The sequence below is a fragment of the Aethalodelphis obliquidens genome, unplaced genomic scaffold, assembly GCF_003676395.1.
Source record: "Aethalodelphis obliquidens isolate GAN/ISIS:26980383/991018 unplaced genomic scaffold, ASM367639v1 scaffold3, whole genome shotgun sequence".
NCBI lineage: Eukaryota > Metazoa > Chordata > Mammalia > Artiodactyla > Delphinidae > Aethalodelphis > Aethalodelphis obliquidens.
Window position 1 is genome coordinate 30,625,794 of NW_020837947.1, and position 23,229 is coordinate 30,649,022.

The window sequence follows — 23,229 nt, forward strand, 5'->3', positions numbered from 1 at the left end:
GTTGTAATTACTGTTCCATACTAATAAAAGACTAAATGCAATGTAGTAAAGACATAATATCCTTCGGCAATAAAGCCTGAGGCAGAGAACGCCTTAAGATGTATTCTAAATCTATAAATATTAAATAAGTTAATCTTCCTTTGGTTCATTTTGATCATTTCATGTACGTCTTCTCGTACATTGAGGAGAATTCATTTGCTTTACTTGCTTTATCTAAAGAGGTATAGCCAGTTTGGGACTTCCCTGGTGGCGCAGTGGTTAAGAATCCACCTGCCAATGCTGGAGACACGGGTTCGAGCCCTGGTCCCGGAAGATCCCATATGCAGCAGAGCAACTAAGCCCGTGCTCCACAACTACTGAGCCTGTGCGCCACAACTACTGAAGCCTGTGCGCCTAGAGCCTGTGCTCCGCAACAATGAGAAGCCCGCACACGGCAACAAAGAGTGGCCCCTGCTCACTGCAACTAGAGAAAGCCCGTGCGTAACAACAAAGACCCAACGCAGACAAAAATAAATAAATAAATGTTTAAAAATAAATAAATTTATAAAGAGATATAGCCGGTTTGAATTCAATTATGAAACAAGAGACTTTATCAAATTAAATATAATAAAAAAAGACTAGGAAAGAAAGAAATTTCCCACATCAGAGTGGCTGTCCTCATACATAGCCTACCATTCTCAGCAGACCTTCAGATAAATGGAGGTTAATCAACAGATCAGAATAGAGGGTATTTCTCACATCCAAGAGGCTATCCTGGCCTGTCACAGAGGTAAATGAACCTAATGCTGGGACACTCATTCGTAGTTAACATCTCACAGCCCTGGATTGACCCCATACTGAGACACTCCTTCCCAGCCTGAATTAGCTGTGACTGCCACCACACATGCTCGTGAAATGTGTGACCTGCGGCTTGGCCAGTTCCGCCTAAGCATGTCTGGTGTGGTCAGTTGTCCTTCGGGGGCCTGTCAGTCTTGCCACTCGGCTAAGCACTTACCGTGACAATGGTGTAATGATTTGGGAAGGTTTTGGTCGGATAGACAGGTCTCAGGTATTTTGAATGAATTCCGCATGTTTCTGCAGCAAAGGATAGTGAGAAATTAAGACGTTGTTTCTTCCTCAGAAGTTGTTTGAATAACTAAAAATCTGAACGTGCAAGTTTCACAGAGAAATAGAAAACTAATTAAGGGGTGAATTAGATGGAAAGAGGTCGAAATTCTGATGCTTAAAATTCCTCCATTCCAAGGAATGACAGTTTTCAGGAGAGGAGTGAGTTAAATCAAGGGTCAGGAAAATTTTTCTATAAAGAACCAGATAATAAATATGTTAGGCTTTGCAAACCCATATGGTCTCTGTTGCAACAGCTCAACTCTGCTATTAAGGCCTCTAAGCATCTATAGACAACATGTAAACAAATGAGCATAGCTGTGTTCTAATAAAACTTTATTTGAAGACATTGAAATTTGAATTTCACATATTTTTTTTGCATGGCACAAAATATTTTTTTTTTCCCAACCATTTAAGAATGAGAACAATTCTTAGCATTAACAGGCCTTACAAAAACAGGCAGAGTGGGCCGGATTTGGCCTGTGGGCCACAGCTTGCTGACCCCTGAGCTAAATGTATCCTGCTTTACACAGTGCCAGCTTTGTTTGCTTTTGCTGCTCCCCTCTTTCTGACCCAGGTCATTACAACAAGAATTTCTATACAACATCCGCTTCTCAGCCAGTTCTTATACATAAATTATCCAATATAACAAAAGTGAACACGACTATCTAGATAACTGAAAAGGAATTTAACTTGTGTAAATGCATAAGCCCATGCCACAAAGCAATGTTAGAAGATGAACTAACTTTCCCACTTATTATTTTCACTCAGTACAGTTTCCATCTGATCAGTGGAGTTTCCTGCGATCTGTTTTCCCCAAAGCACGGCATCAAATTTGCTTTCAGTTATTCTATTGTTTTCATCTGTGCAATAACTCTGCTCAAGGAGGTCAGAACCACTAAGGCACACTGATATTTCCTCTGCAGCAGTGAAGTATGAGAAGTTTTCCATACCAAAATCCTATCAACTCTAATTCTAAAAGAGAGCTTCACCATTAGAGATTCTATTTAGGTTAAAACAAAAAGTGCAAAGGATTGTTGTCCAGAAAGCAACAAACATTGCAACTGGAAATAATGAAGGTTTTCTCAGATAGGCTTGGAACTGGTCTCCTTCCCAGCCTCGAGAACAGTGTTTCCAATATGATCCAGGAATTTCCTCCTTCAGAAGATTCTTGGATCCAATACCAAGTCTACTAAATAGGACTCTGGTGGGGATGGAGGAGGTTGAAAAGTGGAAGAAAAGGAGCTCAAAAAATCTGCATTTCTAGCAAGCACCCCAAGTGGTTCTGATGTACTCGAGTTTGAGGCCTGCTCCAAGACATAACATATAATCAACTTTTTTCTTTCTCAGTCAATACCCCCAATAAATAAATCATGTCCTCAATCAGGGAAAGACGCATTTAATATTGTTAAGAAGTCATGTGATAGAAAATAAAATGAGATCTCATCCACTGATAAAAGAATTTAAGTGGGGAAAACAACCATACAATAGAGAGAGATATAAGGTCAGTTTCTGTTTTTATTTCCCTGAAACATAGGTAAATGGTTCAAATTCTTAAATGCCTAAAGGCACAGAGTATAAAATAAAAAACAAAGCTAAGCTACCAGTGATGTAAAAACATGACACCTTCGTACTTTTAAACAGGACACATCAGTTGACTATCTACAGATTCAAGCTACCATTTTCGATCACCTGCCTTTGAACCAGAGCTATCATAGAATAACTCATCAAAAGCAAGATCTTCTACCATTGTTTCTTCCAGGTCTTAAGAATCTAAATTATGACTGAACAGAATAATTCTGGAAGGACACACAATAAACCAATAAGAATAGTTGCTTCTACAGAGGAAAATGAGGAAGATCAGGAAAGAGAGTCTGTTGGTTGGTTGGTTGGTTGGTTTTTTTGTTTGTTTTTTTACTGTATACCCTGTAATGTCACTTGTAAAAGTTTATCATTTGCATGTTTTACTCCTTAAAAAGCATATTTTTAAAAAGAAAGTACCAACCGAAAAATATTCTGAAAATATAAATGGAATAAGTATATATCCATAGTAACTATAAACTATAAGAAGAAGTGGAAGACTGAATGGATGAGTAGGTGAAATAGCTGAAGAATGTACAGATGCAGCAAAAGCAGTACTAGGAAAGAAGTTCATAGCAATAAACACCTACATTAAAAAAGAAGAAGTTTCAAATAAACAACCTAAATTTACACCTTAAGGAACTAGAAAAAGAACAAACAAAATCCAAAGTTAGTAAAAAAGAAGAAAACAGCAAAGATTATAGCAGAAATAAGTGAAATAGAGAATAGAAACACAGTTCCAAAAATCAACAAAATTAAAGTTGGTTTTTTGAAAAGATAAACAAAATTGACAAACCTTTAGCTAGATTAAGGAAAAAAAAGACTCAAATCAATAAAATCAGAAACCGAAACCAATACCACAGAAATAGAAAGGATTATAAGAGACTGCTATGAACAATTACACCCCACGAACTGCATAACTTAGAAGAAATGGATAAATTCCTAGAAACATACAACCTTCCAAATCTGAATTATGAAGAAATAGAAAATCTGAACAGACCAAAAACAAGTAATCAAAAACCTCCAAACAAAGAAAAAGCCCAAGACAAGATGGCTTCACAGGTTAATTTTCCCTAACATTTAAAGAAGAATTAATGTCAATTCTTCTCAAACTCTGCCAAAAATTTGAAGAGGCGAGAACACACCCAAACTCATTTCATGAGATCAGCATTACCCTGACACCAAAGCCAGAGAAGGATACTATAATAAAAGAAAATTCCAGGCCAATACCTTCATGAATTTAGATGTAAAAATTCTCAACAAAATACTAGCAAGACAAATTCCACAGCACATTAAAAGGATCATACACCACTTTCAAGTGAGATTTATCGCTGGGATGCAAGGATACTTACTACTAGTCTTGTACTATCCCCAGTTTCACATCTAACTTTCCAAGAAATCTGACTTCTAGTTCAAGCTAAATCATTTCTATCTCACCTGACAGTTTTTTGATCCCGGCCCTTCTTTGTCTGCTCGCACCCACGTTAGGACAAGACAACAACCTCATGTTCTCACTAGAGTCCATGACCCCTTAGTAGTCACTGATATAACTCACTGCACTGTGGTATTAGTCCATGCTCAGTTTCCAGGCAGCTTGATAAGACACTAGAGATGAGGTTCTAGACTTCCTTAAAGTGATGCCTGCTGTCACATACCTCACCTCAACCCTACCATTCTTGGGAGGTCCTAATCCTAAATCTTTTAACACATCTACTCTTAATTGGACCTCCTAGAAATGAAGAGCCCATTTTGCCTTGGTAGACCTAATTAGTTATGGCTTCACACATTAAAGGATCGAGATGTTGTACAAATGACTTAAAAAATATTTTAAACCTTAGAAAGGAAGGCTCTTAATGGCCCAATATTTCACTGGTGTCCTTTCCAACTCTCAAGGGGATGAGCAAATAAAATAATTCCACTTCTAAAGGGGTCCAGTTCAGCCTGGCTAGATAAATTCCCTTTTGGACACAGGATTTGATATCCAGACTACCAAGGGAAATGCAGATAAGGAAATAGAAACTGAGAGTTGTTAATGGTTTTTCAGGCTAAAGTAACTCAGCAGTAAGTGACAAATCCTGAATTTGGAGCCAGTTCTGTCAGAGGCCCAACATCTAAATCTCTTTGCTAAAGATCTACCTCAGAGAGTGTAGGAGAACCTGAAGAGACAAAGTCCCTTATGCTGTAGGGGGGAAGTAATTGATCTTTCTACAGTCAAGGAATTTTAGTGCTGGGATTAGTAGTAGAAATCATTAGGTCTAATCCTCTCATTTTACAAATGAGGAAACTGAGGCCCAGAAAAGGTGATCACCTTACTCAAAGTCAAAAGCTAGTTTTTAATAATTTGGAGAAAAATAAAAAGAGGAAACCAGTAAAATTGTCAGAAATTTTCAGGACCATGGAGGTAAAAGAGGGCCTGGTAGAAGGGGGAAGTAAGAGAGGAACTGAAGGGCAGTGAAGACGATGCGCCCTAGAGCCAACCCTCTGATACTTCTTAACTTTGTGTCCTCGGGTTCTCCATTCTTCTTTATTATTGACTTTATAAAATTGTGTGAAGTCCAAGTACCCTAACTCAGAAGTACATCATGATAAAGATGCCAATAAAAATAATAATTACAGTAACAACTGAAAATCATCCAATGTACACTATGTCCATAGTCTCACAGTATTTCTATGAGGTGGTAAGTGACCATTTTACAGATGAAGAGACTAGGGCACCAACCGTGCAAGTAAACTTGCCGAAGGTCTCAGAGCTAGTAAGTGGTGGAGCCAGGTTCCAGGCACTTTGATTCCAGAACTGGACAGAGATACTGGACTTTTCACTTACTGGAGCCTTGGTATCTGCTGATTCTGTCCAGTCTGCTCAGGCTCCTTCAGGTTCCCATCCTTACTGGTCATATCTACCTTGCTGAGACCCAGAACCCAGGGCTGACAAATGCCAATTTTGAGAGAGTATCTATGAACAGATTTTCACAGAGCAGAAGTTATATTCAAATATAAAACGAATCAAAATAAACAAACAAAAAGATAAACACGCTGCAGAAGAAGGAAGGAGGAGCCAAGAAGGATGAAAATAGCTGTTGTGTAGTAAATGCATCAAACTCTTGGGAGGACCCAGAACTAAGACAAACCGCTAGCATTAAAGGTCAGAAAGAAAAGTGTTAGTTAATCTAGACATTAACTAACTAGGTGTCTATCATCTGCATGTCCCTGATTAGAGGAGACTTACTCAGTTTATTGATATTAGGTATTAGAGAACCCCATGTCTGTAAATATTCAGCTCTAAATCCATCCATGGAAAACAAAATAACTGGTGGCAGGTCAAATCTGAAAATGGAAAATAAGAATTTGTCCATTATTTTGATTTTTTAAAAAAGACACTTTTCTGTACTACTTATAATTCTCTAAATTAGAAAACACTAAGAAAATACAGCCAGAAATAGTTCTAAGTCAAGTTTTCCTTTCTCTTTTTAAAAATTATTTCCCTTTACAATCAGTATGTCCAATATGTTATTAATCCATAGTAAAAATGTACAGTATTTTTTAAAAGGTGTTACATAACTTATCTGGGTCTTTCAACTTGGAGATCTCCCACCCTTTGAGTTCTAGAGTTTAAATAATGTTAGCTAACTTTATTTCTGCTTGCTCCTTGGCACTGGCTATCGGTGACACCCAGGTATACCATATATGAAATTTCTCTAGCCCTGAGTGTTTACAATGACCAGGCAGTGCACTGTGGAGAAAAAGGGATTGGCCTCAGAAAGACAAGTTTGATTCTCTGCTTCATTCTTTATGAGCTGTTTAACTGAGCAGTTATTCAACCTCTCAAAACTCAGTCCCAACCCACACACCCAGCACTTTGGAATCATTACAACATGGCACATTAGTATCATTGCCTCACCTCAAATAAATGTAGTATTTTACAGGGGCAGGTATACATGGAGCTAATTATTTGTAGTTTTACGGTAGGAGTCAGCAGCGTGCAAGCAGAGCACTAATAAAACATCACCAGAAATGAGATTTTATATTAGAGACATTTCAAAATCCCAGCTTTGGGATGTCCTGGCTGGAGTCATTTAGATCTAAATTCTAATCCTGATCGTAGGACCTTGGGATGTTAGTACAAATATTTCAACCATTTTTTAAGTCATTGTTGTAAAGTATGAATATAATAACTTAATGTAAAAATGCTTTTTAAACAATAAAGCAAACCAAAGTATGTTATGAGTTGGAAGCCACAAGGAATCTAATCTTTTGTTAACTGTTTTGTTCTAAGATGTAAAGAGTGGGAGAAATTCCACCCTGCCTCTCAGCTACATTCCTGCGCGCCATCTGTTAAAGGAGAATAAACATGTCCGTTTCCTTCTCACCCTTCTGGGCACTGGGGCTGCTGGGCTGTGCCACACTCTTCTTCAACCCATGAGGTTTCTCCTGAAAAGCATAAGATCAAAATCTTTAGATAAGAAAAGAGAAACCAATGTTCAACGGACATGCTCTTTCCAAACGACTTAATTCATGTTACTGCAATGACAAAATTCTTCTAGAACATGTTAAATGCTACTTCACATGTTGGCAAGGTCAGTGCCTCTAGCGATTTGCACAGATTAGTAATCTACACTAACTGAATACCAGGAAACCCATCTTTACCAAGCAAATAAAGGGAATTCCTTTAACTGGAAAGGGACAATTTCTTTTTTCTTTTTTAAATAATGTTTTTTCCCTCAAGGACAGTGTTTTCCCAACTGCTAGGAAAAATGAGTTTAATAAATATAGGTATACAATCTAAAGAAAAATGAAAGCATAAAAAAAAAGAGAAATAGCCAATGAGAATAATTTTTTTTTTTTTTTTTTTTTTTTTGCGGTATGCGGGCCTCTCACTGTTGTGGCTTCTCCCGTTGCAGAGCACAGGCTCCGGACACGCAGGCTCAGTGGCCATGGCTCACGGGCCCAGCTGCTCCGCGGCATGTGGGATCTTCCTGGACCGGGGCACGAACCCGTGTCCCCTGCATCGGCAGGCGGACTCTCAACCACTGCGCCACCAGGGAAGCCCCAATGAGAATAATTGATATTAACATCAAATGGGGAAAATCAAACAAACAAATTTTTAAGATTGTAAATAAAAAATTACACTCCATGTAACTAAAAAATTACACTCCATCACTCCATGGATGTTTCTGTTTATAAAACATTCCCACTAGTTAATGAAGTAGAAATGATAGAATATGAATGTCATCATTTGCAACCCCTAATGGATCTAGGCAATGATCATCAATGGCTAACATAACCAAAAAAGAGACAAGCAGACAAGATGTTCCTCTTGATGGAAGTAACACCACTACCTGTGAAGGGTACATGGTAAACAGGTGGATAGATAGATAGATAGATAGATAGATAGATAGATAGATAGATAGAAAGAAAGAAAGAAAGATAAACACCTGAATCTGAACAGTCCTCTAGTTCTAACTACCAATTTGCAGGAAAAATAGGGGATGACAAACTGTTTAAGTCACAGAGGATGCAATCTGCAAAACCCAGACTGGAAAATTCTACAGGACTAGTGACTCCATTTATCCAACATGTAAATTGCATGGGGTGGAAAAAAGGAAGGGAGAACCCACTTTTAAAGGACTTGAAATATATCAGCCAGTTGCAATGTATGGAATCTGTTTGGATCCTACTTCAAACAAATATTTTTTTAATATTATAAAACAAAAAAATCTGAACACAGATTGGACATTTGTTAACAATAAATAATTATTGAAGACATTTTTAGATATATTGATGGTATTCTAATTTTGTTAAATCTTCAACTTTTTTAGATACAGACTGAAAATATTTATAGATGAATGACATTAACCTTGGGATTTGCTTTGTAGTAATCTAAAATGTTCAAAGAGAGGTTGGAGGTATTTTATTAAGAAAAAAACCCCAAAGCTTGAAAATAAGCAAAAGGAGGACTGATCATTAAACTTCATTTTAATGTCATGCTGGGAATTATTCAAAAAGCCCACCTATGGATTATCTAGTTACCTAGGAGTATATATCTTTATCTAGCTTATTCTTTACCACTTATTCATTTTACAACTTAGTAAGGGTAGGAGTTAATCGGTAGAAAACTAATAGCAGTGTAACTGATTCTTATCTGATAGCAGATAAATTGTCCTGTAGCAAAGCAAATCATTTGTGTCCCACCACAAGTTACATCTTTAGTGATTTTATTCCAACATTCTCTCAGTTCTAATCTCTTCGATCCTCTGAGCCAGCTTAACATTCATACTGTATTGGTATGAGACAAGACTGGTCATGAGTTGATCACTACTGAAGCAAGGTGATTGACATATGGTTAAACACACTATTCTTTCCATATGTTAGAAATTCATCATATTTCTTTTGAAAATTCTGAACTTAAAATATAAAAGTTAGGGCTTCCCTGGTGGCGCAGTGGTTGAGAGTCCGCCTGCCGATGCAGGGGACATGGGTTCGTGCCCCGGTCTGGGAAGACCCCACATGCCGCAGAGCGGCTGGGCCCGTGAGCCATGGCCGCTGAGCCTGCGCGTCCGGAGCCTGTGCTCCGCAACGGGAGAGGCCACGACAGTGAGAGGCCCGCATACCGCAAAAAAAAAAAAAAAGAGTTATAAAATTAGGGCAGAAGGCAGGAGACCACAAAGCTCAGAGGCACTGTGCTCAATGAACTTATTAGAGAAATAAGCAAACTGCAAACTACACTTGCCTTTGTGAATTTAGGGGGATTTTTAATGACACGATATTCACTATTAAATATCAATTATTATTTAAAAACAGACTTACCATTTCAGGCTTTTACTTTCCTTTCTGGTTGCCCCTTTTAGTGGATTTTCAGTTATATTTTGCATAAAAACTGATTCATCTATTAGTGTAAAGCCTATTTTTTACTGAGGGACTATACTTAATAATGTTTCTACTATAACATTTTCCTCTTATTTAAAAAAAATCAAAATTCACCTTAATCTCTTTTTTTGTCTAAAAATATTACACATGTAAGTTAGTTAGCTCTACTGGGTGTGGTGTTAGGAAAAAGGGGTTGATAGCTTGAAGCAATCTTGTTGCTATGTGTATATGACGTTTTTCCTAAGTCTCATCAGATGTGCAGAGGGATTGGTGATTTTTTTAAAAATCTACATCACTTATAAAGTGGCAAAGCAGGTGAAATCAGGCATTGAATAACCTGGATTCTAACCTTGGCTCTCTGCATTACCTCCCTGCCAGTCCGAAATCAGTCATTTAACTAACTGCTATTCAGGCCAGAGAATCTCTTCTGTGATGTTTTAACTTTAGGATCTGCCGTCCAGTGTCTCAAACCACAAGAATGTCTAGCATAGTCATTGGACTGAAAAAGACCTTGCTTTACAGAACATGTGGAATGTTAACTTTTCTCTTCTCTTCTATAACATCTTTGCTCTGAGCTCCCTTCCTCTATCGTGCACAAAACCCATTTCTTCCCGCAGTAAACACATTGGGTCTTTTCTTCCACGTAGCGTGGCTAAAAATTCTTGGACTTGATTTAATGTCTGCAGCCTAGGCCAGCTCTAGGGTCACTGAACTCACGCAGGCAAATGGGTCAACACCTGCTTACCTTGGCAAACACTCTTATAGTCAGCACAGCAGTCTTTCTTCTGTAAACAGTCATCTGAACAAGAGCAAAGGCTGGATTCCAGTCTGGTCTCCCCACAACGAAATTTATTGCACGTCCATATTCGAGCTGGAAAATTACACAATTCGGTTTTGAGCATACAACTTAATTTAAGCATCCAATAACAAAAATACAAATTCCATGCATTTCTTCTTGTATTATCCTATGGTCAAATTCTTGGTTTATCTTCATTCATAAATGCAAATTCATAATACGAATAAGGGGCAATCCACCACTTTTCTTCGTTTGGCATGGGTGGCAGAGAGAAATGTAGCTTTATAAGCTGCAGCTCTGGTCTACCTATCAGGTAGACCTCTGAGTCTGGAGAAACTCTGAACACCTGTCCTATTCCCACCCAAGGGTAGGAACTTCCAATGGTAAAGAACTACTAACCTTGAGTGACTGTTGCCACCTAAGAGCAGCCTGCCCAGCCTTATCTAAGGACAGACAACAAGGAAGTGGCAGTGACAACAGAAGTAACAGGAACATGGTCAGGTCTGTAAGAATGTAGGCAGGCAGGGTACCTCCCAGCTGAGAGTGAAAGAAAGGTAGATCAGCTCCCCACCATGCCTCTGATATTTGCCCAGGCTAGGCACTTAATGTGAGATCAGTTTCAATAAATCCCAGTGCTAACAACAGCAAGAGGCTGGACTGAGGCTGCTTCCTAGGGCCACCTGCAGGAAACAGTGACTAGAATCAACATCAGCCCCTGTGCTCAGACAAATGCATTGGCTAGGTGACAGCTGTGTGTTTCAGTCATGCACAGAATTCTTCATTCTCAATTATATACTATGTACTTAGAAAGAAAAGAGTTCTGGAGATGAATTAAAAGGAGTACAGATCTTATCCATACTAGGCTATACCCTCCTTCTTGCCCTTTTCAGAGAGCATAATTTAAGGAGCTGTACTGTCCTAATCTTCTCTCCTCGAACCACTAGACACCTCCCCCCACCACCTCCTTGATTTCTTAGAAAATTAAATATTGCAAACTGTCTCTTCTGCCTCAAGAACAGTGTTTCTCAAGTTGTGTTCTGTGGACCGCTGGCATCAGAATCGCTAAGAATCACCAGCTTTCCAGTGGAGTCTTATGCATCCTGAAATTTGAGAACCACTAAAAATGAGACTAAATAAGATGAAAAGCCATGAGAAAACTCCCTTGAAACTTGTGTAATTTGACAACATTTCATCTACTGGAGACTGTTATTCCTCAACCTCAACTAAATAAAGTGTGGGTTCTATCTTTAGTACTGAAAGGGGGGTCAGGATTATACTAGATCCTGAATACAAGGAGTAATGGGCTGAATTGTGTCCCTCCCCTAAAATGTTGAAGTCTTAACTTCAACATGACTGTGAATGGGCCCTTATTTAGAAAAGGATTTTGCAGATAACCAAGTTAAAATCAGGTCATTAGAGTGGACCCCAATCCAGTATGACTGGTATTCTTCTTACAACAAGAGGAAATTCAGACGTGGACACACCCAGAGGGAAGACTGTGAGGACGTGGGGAGAAGGCCATCTGCAGACGAAGGCAGAGCTTTGAGTTACGTCTGCCACAAGTGGAGGAAAACGCAAGATGGCTGGAGACATGCCAAAAGCTAGGAGAGAAGCATGGAACAGATTCTCCCTCACAGCCTCAGAAGGAACCAACCCTGCCAAACCTAGATCTTGGACTTCTAGTTTCCAGAACTGTGAGAAAATGAATTTCTGTTGTTTAAGCCACCCAGTTCATGGGACTTTGTTATGGCAGCCTGAGCAAACTAATACACAAAGTGAGCATTTGCATTTGCATGCAAATGCTCAGGCAAATGTGCTATCATTAGATAGCACAACCAACATGCTAATAAACTTGCTCTCAGGATTCGTACTTGGTCCCACACAGATGTCTTCAAAGTCCCAGCAGCAGTCGCCTCGGCCTTTACATTGCACGTCACACCGGCAGCCCTCCAGTCCTCTATGTGAAGCATCAAAGCATTTTTTCCTGCAGCTGCCTGTAGAGTGAAAGAATAAGGAAATCTGTGCTTAGAAGTTATCCGAAGTCTCATAGCTTGAGGGTGCAAGCCCAAGAAGTACCCAGCACAGACTAGGACAGACAATTAGATAATTTTTATTGCACTGTATGACTCATCAGTGCAAAGTGATAAATAATGAGTAATACATAATGAGTGATTTTTCCCCAGGACTCCAGAGAGGTCCCAGACTCAGATACACCAGGGGCCATAAGGAGAGGGTAGGAGGGACAAGCAGAGGCTAAATGTAGTGGAATTGGTTGAAAGTCTGCATATGAAGCAGCAGCTACCCACCCCACCTCCCACTACAGAATAGAAGGCTCAAAATTTGGAAGAAATTGGGAGGAGTTGCTTTCATCACAGAGACAGCAGACATGGAGGATGGCCATAATGAGAAAAAAAGATGAACAAGTCTTACTCTTAAATGTGAACAGATGATTACCAGACCTTTGAGGATAGCATCCACATGAAAAACCAAAACAAACAAGAAAAAAAGAAAAACTTTTGAAGAGGAAATATTGCAAGGAGCAGAAGAGTTAAACACACACACGATCACGCACACACAAACACACAACTGATACTGAGATGCTCAGAAAAGAAATTGCATCCATTAAATAAGAAAGTAAACTATAATTTTAAAAAGGGAAATCACGTTCAGGGTGCTCTTAGAAATAAAAACGTGAGAGCAGTAATGGAAAACTCAGTAGAGGGGTGTGGTAGGCAGAATTATGGTTTTCAAGAAGATTCCATCCCCTAATCCTCGAGACTGTGAATATACTGCCTTACATGGCAGAGGAACTTTGCAGATATAATTAAGGCTACTACTTAGTTGACCTTGAAACAGGGAGGTACTACTGAAAAATGAAAACAAAGAAAATGGAAATGATATTATTAAAGAAATCATAATAAAATTTCCCAGAGTTGAAGAGTAAACATTATTATGTCAAAGGTGCTCACCAAATTTCACAGCAAAACTCACACCAAGGGATCAATAGGGATAAAGAGATCTGGAAAGCTCCCAGAGATAGATCAGGAGAAATGTGTACAGGATCACAAGTCAGAATGATATCAAATTTCCTAAAAGCAACTCTGGGAGAGGGCATAGGTCAAATGGCATGCTGGATACACACCAAAGAGCACTATGTATTAAGTAGATAGGTACATAACAATAAGTGCATGCATTGTAATTAGATAGCTACAAAGTCCTGTGAGAAAGTAAGGGGAAAAGTTTATATGCCATTTACATAAAACGTCTTTACATTTTTACATTCACTCCTTTGAAACATTTTCCGCACTTGAACTTCAGGACAAAACAATCACCTGGCTTTCTTCCCATATTCCTGACCCTCCTTCCTAGTCTTCTGTGTTCTCCTCCCTTCATCTTCCAGTCCTTTAAGGTTGGCATACCCTGGTCACATTGCTTTAAAGCCCATGTATGATGCTGGTAACCACCATGTTGCATGTCCAGCCAGAACTTCCCCCAAAAGCCAGTCTTTTATATACAACTACTTTTTGACTTTTCTACTTGGACATCTAGTAGGTATTTCAAATTTAACATATCCAAAACTGAGTTCCTGATTATTCTTCCCAAACCAGCTCCTTCTATAGCCTTCCCCATCTGAATTATGGAAATGCCATATTTTCTGATGTTCATGCTGAAAATCTTGAGGTCATTCTTGACTTCTCTGTTTCTCACTCCATATCCAATCTGTTGATAAAATCTATCTATTACATCAAAAGATCTCCAGAATCCAAGTACTTTTCATCAGTTACAATGCTACCACCCTGGTCCAAGACATATGGCTTGTCTATATTATTGCAATAATTTTCTAATTGGTCTCTCTATTTCTCCTGGTTTCGCTCTGCCATTTATTCATAACACAGCAGCCTGAGCGATCATGTTGAAAAGCAAACCACAGCATGTCATGTCATTCCTCTGCTCAAAACCTCCAATCACTCCCCATCACACTCAGAATGAAAGCCAAAAGCCGTATTTTGACCTACCAACCCCTCTGTGATCAACTCCTCTTTGGCTGATCTCATTTTATGACTACCGTCCCTCTGGGCCTCTTAGTTCTAGCTCACTGATCTCCTGTTATTCTTTAAATAGAACATATGCCAGATAAGCTCCTGCCTTAGGCCTTTGCACTTGCTATTTTCTCTTGCCTGGAATGTTCTTTTCCAAAATATCCTTGTTTCTTCCTCACTTCCTTTAGCTCTTTACTCAAAAGTCATTACGCACACCCCACCCACCCTGACTCAATATTTCATGTTCCCCTTTTCAGTTTTACTTATTCCTTAGCACTTTCCCTTCATATTATATATATATATATATATATATATTGCTCAATTTTAATTATCTGTCTTCCATGCTAGAATGTAAACCCTTTGAAGGATTTTTGTCTGTTTCCTTTATCACTATATCCCCAGTAATTAGAATAGTGCCTAGCACAGCGTTAGTGCTCAATTGTTGAAGAACAGGTAAAAAGGATGTGCACATAAATTGAGAAATTTGTCACTCAAACTAGAAAAACTTGTTTAAAAACTCACACTAGAAAAAATATATATTGCCTATGAAAAGTAGGTTAATTGGAGCAGAGAATGGTGAAGATGATCAAGGGTTGGGGTTTAGGAAACAGTTGTGGTGGAAGAATGAGGGGGTGACTATGTTAGGATGCTGGCAAAAAGAAGCTGGCGTTAAACACCAATCCCCTGGGTGGGAGGGAGAGGAGAGTGATGCCACACAAGCCCTGATAGACTGAGATGAAAGGAAGAGAATCAGGAACAATGACTAGGGAGCCAGTCAGTAGCTGTACTAACGTAAGGAAAGGAGGGAAAGAGCTGGAATAATTGGAGATTTTGCTCAGAGATTACCATATGCCTTTTGCAATTAGTTTATGTGATTTGTGGGATGAAATAACCAAGAAATGATGCCCACCTGTGCACACTAACATCAGAATAATACCACCAAAATGACCTGCCAGCATTTGCTAGATCTAGGACTGGTACTGCAGCTCAGAAACACAACAGCCAAGTGACCAAGAAAAGACAGTAATTTTCCAGCTAATGCCCATCTTTTCAGTTCCACTGTGTTCCCATGTTACAGCAGCGGTACTGAGTGTTTGTAAATTACTAAGTGAAAACATAATTGGAAAATTGCCAGTTAACCTCACCAAGAGTCTCCCACTGAAGAAGACTTTCCCCATTGGAGTCAAATTAGAAGTTAATCAACCAGATAAAAAAGGAGAATAAATTATCTAACACTTGACCTCATACTTTCCCTTAGTAAAAGTGTCAAAACAATACATAGTAAGATTATAGAAAGTGCTTTTTATTGAATCGCTTGCAAATGGTTTATTTACTGTTCGTACTAATGCAATATGGCAAAAGGGATGGGAGGTGTTTTGATACTTTGAGCCACAGATCTCCTATTTTTCTTTGCTTCTTATGAGAAAAAAAATGTGAAGCTTTTATTGTGCACTACATTTCAGGAAAGTGGCACTGCCTAACCAAGAAATGGTGATATTTCTGGGATGGGGTAACACTAACGTGATATCAAGGTACAAAAGTGGTGGTAGGAAGTCATGGGAGTGAAGCAACTAAGACTTTCGAAGTCAAGTTTATCATAGGATATTAATGATTAGAGTAGGAGCTGGGAGAGAAGGAATCTTTGATTCAGTTACCAAAGTCCTCTATGAAAGTGAGGAAAAGGGGCAAATACTGGAATGATATGAATCCCAAAGAAGCAGGGAGATGAGGTCAAAGAGGAAAGTCCAGAAGCGGCAGTGGAGAGTGCTAACCACAGATGTGGGCTCCTGACAAGTGGGGCATGGGAGAAAGGCGAGCCTAGCCTAGCCTAGAAAGGAGGCGAGTCCAGGTTATATAACAGGGAAGGGGAGGAGAAAGAAGAAAGAAGGAAAGTTTCTGAGAAAATGTTGAGGGGAGTACCTTGCTCTTCATGTTGCCTGAGTCCAGCCACCAGGCCTAACGCAAGTGACACAGCCACCAACAAAGTGAGAAGAACCTATCAACAAAAAAATGTGACATTTACCATTTTGTTAAAATATACAAAGACCCAGACAACTGCCCTCCCTTGGTGATTGTTAAGGGAGCACAGCCTGCTAGCTTTTCGCATTACCAGATCCAACAATGATAAGGGGACAGAATTTTATTTAATGCCTGATTATTTTCAGGCATTAAGTAAGAAAGGTTTGGGAAGAATGTTAAAATACCATTTATTACAGATCTTCAAATTCAGATACGTTAGTCCTAGTTAGTTTAACCCCAAATTGAGTTAAAGTACAAATGAAACCAAGGGGCCATTTACCTTTGCCCATTTTCCTTTCTTAACTAGATACATGTTTGGAGATCATTTATTTAAAAGCGTTCCAAAACTGTGAAATCGTTAACTACCTCATTCCCAGGAAGCAGGGTTTTTCTCTCCCACTCTGACCATCAGAGAATAATGAGAATATTTAACATATAAAAATATAATGTCCAGGGCTTCCCTGGTGGCACAGTGGTTGAGAGTCTGCCTGCCGATGCAGGGGACACGGTTTCGTGCCCCGGTCTGGGAAGATCCCACATGCAGCGGAGGGGCTGGGCCTGTGAGCATGGCCGCTGAGCCTGCGCGTCCGGAGCCTGTGCTCCGCAACGGGAGAGGCCACAACACTGAGAGGTCCGCGTACCGCAAAAATAAATAAATAAATATATATATATATATATATATATATATATATATATAATGTCCAAATAATTAACTAGCAAATTATCTGCTTTGATCTGCAGTGCAAACAAATGTTTTAGGGGTAACCAGGAAGTCATGTGACCAAAGATTGTGTATGTCATTCATTATCACTACTACTGACAAAGCTCTTCAGTGTAATGGACTTTATACTATTACTGAAGTTAAACTGTGATATAAATTAAAGAGAATTCTTCCCACTGACCTCTTTCCCTATCCATTAAGTCCAATGATAAGCATACTGGATGACAGAGCTTAAATAATATGTATCACCATAAAGAATACAAATGCAACAGGTACACAGATTACTTAAAGTATTTTACAATACAAATAAACTTTGTTATGTTTCTTTTTTAAAAATCGCTTTTATAAAAGAAAAAAAAACAACATCAAAATTTGCTTAGATAATAAAAACCCTACATAAACTATAGATTTTGTCTGTTTTCCTTCTGAAAAATCATCTGGAAATTAACATATCTAATTTTTACAATAGAAGTGAATTCAGTGATTGGGAAAATATGGTTAAAATACTGTGAAAACAATTTTTACATGAAGACTCAAAATTAGCCCAAGGGTCAGTGACCTTCCAGCAGGTATTCATTCAGTGGAGAGGATGGAGAGGGCAAAGTAAACATAAACAGTTATTAAATAACATCATTAGCACTTTTTCCCTTATTATGATGCTCAAGAGTCACAGCTGACTAAGGCTACTAAGGCTACAAAGCAACAAAGCACTGGGAAACTCTCCTATGGTAAACCTCATGTGTCATAGATTTACATTTCGGCTATATCTCAGTTTACATCTTATGTTTGGTCCTTTGGCCATTCAAACTTGCTGGAACAATAGACAACACCTAGCTGTCCTTAGGATGCTTTAAAACTTTTTAATGTTAAATCTTCATGTCTATTTCTTAGTGATTTTGTACTTGTTCCATATATTTATGACTTGCTCTCGCATTATTCTGTAATCTCCTCAAGGATAAAAAGGTTCATTTTCAATGTTGTATAATCATTGACTCTAAGTATGTAATTCTGAATAAGCTTCTTGATATTAAGGTGCAAATATATCTTAAACTATCTTATGCTATCTACAAAATGGAGAGGGGAGTGCTTTGGGCTCCAGAAATCACTGAGAAACCAACATTTGGCTTTAGCTTGGCTGAAAAAAGAATGCTAGAAACACAATAGGTACATTAAAAAATTTTAAATAAAACTTGTACTAAAATTTAGAAACAATAGGGTAACTTTGAAGCTATGATTTTAAACTATTGAGCTTCTGTTTACGTGTACTAACAACCCACTAAAAGGATACAACGAAGGGAAATAAACGATGAACAGACTTTGCTCCTGAGGAGTTGATAATTCCCTGAATTAATAAGGTAGGATAAATATAGTAAATGGCATAAGAGCTAAAAGAGAATGCCAAAGTTCCCAGAACAATAAATAAATAGAATATCTTGAGAGTTTCCTTTGTTATAGTCACTGAGCTCAATACATATACACACTGTTTCATTTACTCCTCCAAACAATGCTTGCGTGACAGAGAGAATGGCAATGACATTAAGAAAAGTAGGGAATTGGGCTTCCCTGGTGGCGCAGTGTTTGAGAGTCCGCCTGCCCATACAGGGGACACGGGTTCTTGCCCCGGTCCGGGAAGATCCCACATGCCGCGGAGCGTCTGGGCCCGTGAGCCATGGCCGCTGAGCCTGCGCGTCCGGAGCCCGTGCTCCTCAACGCGAGAGGCCACAACAGTGAGAGGCCCGCATACCGCAAAAAAAAAAAAAAAAAGAAAGAAAGAAAAAAGAAGAAAAGTAGGGAATTTAAGAGAAAACTGCAGCAGTATAGGTGTGAGAAAACTATGCAAATGGTTTTAGCTACAAGGAAGGTGCTGGATTGAGGAGCCAGCAAGCAGGCACTTGGAATGGTGTGGTAGACACTCAGCAACAGGTCAGAACTAGTGGCCGACTTGGAATTCTTGGTGGAGAATATGCTCTTAAAACCATTAAAGAAGGTGAGATTTCCTAAAGAAAGGATCTTTAGATAGGGTTTGGTGAAATGCATAATGAGAAGAAAGATAAATCAGCCAATAAAGCAGGTAAGGAGAAAAGTGATAAAAATGGGAATGTCAATGCCATCATGAAAGCAAGGGGAGAGAAGAATTCAAAATGAGAAACTGCTCCACAATATCTGTGTATTATTGTTAGGAGACTCAGCAGGAGAAGGATAGGGGAGAAGGGCTGACTTTTGAGGAGGTGACTTGACTACAGTAAAAGCAAAGCTAGAGAACAAAAAATGGTTGGGTGGTGAGAAAATTGAGACAATGGCTAGAGCTGAAAGTTTGATGGTAAAAGGAAAAGAGAAGGTAATAAAGTCAAGGAAAGTTTTTTGTTTTTGTTTTGTTATTGTTGTTGTTGTTTTAGGACAGGGAAGATCTTACCATGTAAGGGAACAAGAAAGAGAAAATAGGAAAAAGAGACCACCTCTAGGAGTGAAGTAAAATAGGATAAACTCAAGAGTCCAACAAAGAATAGAAGACACAGTGATTTTAATTCCTCACTCTCTTGTCTTAAAATATTCATGCAAAATAAATTAAAAATGGTAACTTGGGAGATAAATATAATTATAATCATGGTAAAATCAGTGCTGCTAAATGTTCTGCCACAGATCCCAACCTTTTAGATTGATCAAATATTAATTTGTTGTTACTCAAATTTCTTATTTGCAAAATGTGATTCACTTTGCTTTAGAGTTGTCATAAGGGATAAAACTGAACACCATTACTTAAAACTTTACATTTAAATAGCAACACAAACAAATACAATCGGGGAGTCATACCCCTACCATTAGTCACAAAGCTACAGAGACGAAAATGTTAAAATGTACTTACAATACAAATTATTTTGTACTTCTTAACAGTGTTTCTCATAACAGGTTCTTCCGTTGATAAACCCAGAGTAGAATCCATTGTTCTGTTAGCTGTATAAACCTGTTCTACCAGAAGATGGTAGAACTCCTTCGTTTTTCTAGTCTGGCAAAGAGAAACTGTATGAATTACGGGGCTGTAACTGACTTTTAAATGTTTGGGAAGAGCACAGCTCTTAGTGATTGGGCAATCAAGAGAGAGGAAAAAATAACAGTGTCGAGAGATAAAAGTTCATTTCTAGTACATTGTAGACAACTGTTCTCTCTCCTTATAGTTTCTACTAAATACTAATCAAAATATATGTAACAAGAATAATATAATAATCAAATTTTAATACAATGATCATTGATTTTCTTTAAAAATAACCCCAAACAAAACAGCTTGTTACCAAAATTCTAGAAAGTTTCTACATTTATATAAACTTCCTGTCACTGTTGAAAACTAACATATTAACCGTGTGCTTTAACCATATAAAAACTCCAACTCTGCCAAATCTGTATAAAGTATTAATCATGTGATAATTATGACTTGCATTTTAGAGTATTCACACTTTGACATGTTTTCACATGCGTTATCTCATGTCAAACAACAGAATCCCTTACAAACACTGTATCCCTATTTTGTAAGATGAGTAAAGTAAGGCTCTGATTATTTAAATTATGTGACTTACTTGTCCCAAGTCACATTTACTAGATGTCAGAAGTGGAACTGGAACCCAAGTCTTCTATAGCCCCAAATCCAAGGTAATTTTCACTAACTAATTAAATGGGATCCTTTCTTATTTACATAGACGAGATTGGTCTCATGATACATATATTTCATGCTGAGAGGGGGTTACTGACTTCTGATGAAAGAAGCTAAATTAGTAGCAGTGTGGCCTAAGAGCGTTCTAATAAATGGTGGGTTTTACACATTTCTATTTTAAACGGCCCTAAGGCAATAATTCTCAAAGTGTGATTCCATGGAACTGATAAATGAAATATTTTCTACCATGTCAGTAAACAAAGGGTATCACAGTCATCAACGATTGTAACCCTCCAACATGAGCCAGTGAGCCCTGAGGAAACCCAGGGCTGAAAAGAATACCTGCCATCTAGCAGCCATCAGACGGCAGCCACTCCCTACCGTGAGCGCTGAGGAAACTCAGGATATGAAAACACAGGATACTGGCCCCCAGATAGCTGCGGTGCATATTAAAGGAATGATTTCAGTGAGCCCAGACACTTGCATCTTCACATACATAGAAGAGTACTAAATTCCTTAACTTGAGATATCTGGTTTTCTTTAACAGTAATTTTTTGACATACAGACTACCTGCCCTTTGTTACAAAACTTCTATATAAACTGGCTCCTCGCCTTGCCTCTTCGGAGCAGTTTCTCAGAAGCATCTGCAACGCCGTCTCCCAGGCCGCAGTCCTCATTTTGCCCCAAATAAAACTTAACTGGCAACTCTCACGTTGTGCATTTTTTTTAAGTCAACAGAACATTAGTCCTATGATAACCTCCTTTATTTAATCAAATAAAGCTTGAAAACTCTCTTTTAGTGTAAAGATTATAAAAATCCTGTAGACTGCAGTACATTCTTTGGAAACCACTATTCAAATTATTACAACCCTAAAGACCGTGGAAAGAAATAAGAAATGAATCTATCCTAATATACAATGACATAAACATTAAGAATATTTCTGAAAATTGTAGCTACATCCCTTTTTCTGTTATTGAAGTGCACTCCCTTCATGAAAAAATCTGCAGCATAAAAGCCATGTTTCCTTTCGTGGCTTTGAGGATTTGTGCTATTCTTTCCCATCACTTTCTCCATCCACTATGCCCCCCCACTTCACCAATTCCACCTACAGACCTGCTAGTAGAAGCATCTGCATTTGTTGCAGTAACAGAAGGAATTAAGGTTCAGAGAAAATCTAATTCACGGTCTTGCAGACTTCTTTCCATGGACCACAATGAACTACCAGGTCTTCAAAAATTCAGAAATGAACAAAAACATATTTGAATACGTTTGGCAAATGGTTCTTTGTACCAGGTAAACTTAGAAGCACCCAAAGTAGTTTTTTAATTTTAAGTTTTTAAATTCTGAAGCCCAGGCTCCACATTGATTGAATTAGAATCTTCTGGACTTTTGGCAAAGGCGGCAGTATTTTTAAGTATCCTTCCACGTGATTTTTTTTAATGTAGCCAAGATCAATCTGAGGCAGGAGACAGATGGGCTCCAGGCTAGGCATTTACAACTGGCCTCCTGTTTACATTTCATGGGGCAGGAAAAAGTGGGCTTCAGGACAGACACTTACAAGTAGCTTCCTGTTTGCATTGCCTGAGACAGGAGATAGGTAGGCTCCAGGTTAGCCATTTACAATCAGCCTCCTGTTTACTCTGAAATGGAAGAAACAACAGAGAGAGGGTAAATAGCCAGGCTTTGTCTCCTGTGGACACCTTAAGAAACCCTGTTTGAGTAAAGGCTCAAGAGGTAACGTATTTCCCCTCCTTGGGGCAAGGGAGACACTACACATGCAAAGAAAGGCTCTTTGGGGTTCAAAAGTCAGGGGATGCCGGGCCATAGTGTCCTGTTTTTTTCTTCCCAGATACCTTTGCATTGAAATCCATCTTGGCTGAGGGGTACGCGTGCACCTAGGGGAGGGTCCTGAGACAAATTAGCCAAGGGGACAAAACAAGACGATTGGCCAGAGGGAAGACAAAGACTGGAAGAACTGACCTGTATAAATGACTTAACCGCCTTTTACGGGGCTCCTCCATATTGGGGGGGACGCCCGTACCCTTTCTCTCCTGGTGTGTATCTCTGCCTTGCTTCCGTCTTAACTAAACAAACTGTCTCTCTGTGTGCTCTCCCACTTGTTGTTGTGCTGTGTCTCTAATAATCAACTTTGTACCTGTTTTTAAAGTTTTTGCCTCCTTGAGAAATGCATTTTTCAATGGGGGAAAGAGCCAGGGAAAATTTGCTTCTAGCCTCTACCCCTTGCTGGTCTAGTGGCTAGGATTCCTGGTTTTCATCCAGGCTACCCAGGTTCAACTCCTGGGCAGGGAACTAAGATCTCTCTTCAAGCCACCACTCACTGCTGCCTCTCTGAAATCAAGTCTAAACACGTGCTTTGAGTCCTGTATGCGCTTTTGGATTCTCTTCTGCAAACTTTCACTCTGAATTCTAATCAAAATTGATGACTGTACAGATAAAGCC

General features: G+C 38.9%; 1 protein-coding gene across 1 annotated transcript in view; it reads right to left on the reverse strand.

Annotated features, from left to right (window-relative positions):
- The window catches only part of ENPP3 (ectonucleotide pyrophosphatase/phosphodiesterase 3), a 64,776-nt gene extending 44,525 nt beyond the window's left edge, over window positions 1–20,251 (reverse strand). The window contains exons 1-7 of the mRNA XM_027086292.1: window positions 19,989–20,251; window positions 16,306–16,381; window positions 12,217–12,339; window positions 10,295–10,420; window positions 7,053–7,113; window positions 5,912–6,009; window positions 995–1,074 (exon numbers count right to left, since the gene is read on the reverse strand). Coding sequence (XP_026942093.1) covers window positions 995–1,074; window positions 5,912–6,009; window positions 7,053–7,113; window positions 10,295–10,420; window positions 12,217–12,339; window positions 16,306–16,381; window positions 19,989–20,066 — 642 coding nt within the window. The 5' untranslated portion in view covers window positions 20,067–20,251. The remainder of the gene's footprint in view (window positions 1–994; window positions 1,075–5,911; window positions 6,010–7,052; window positions 7,114–10,294; window positions 10,421–12,216; window positions 12,340–16,305; window positions 16,382–19,988) is intronic.
- Between the last annotated feature and the right edge of the window lie 2,978 nt (window positions 20,252–23,229).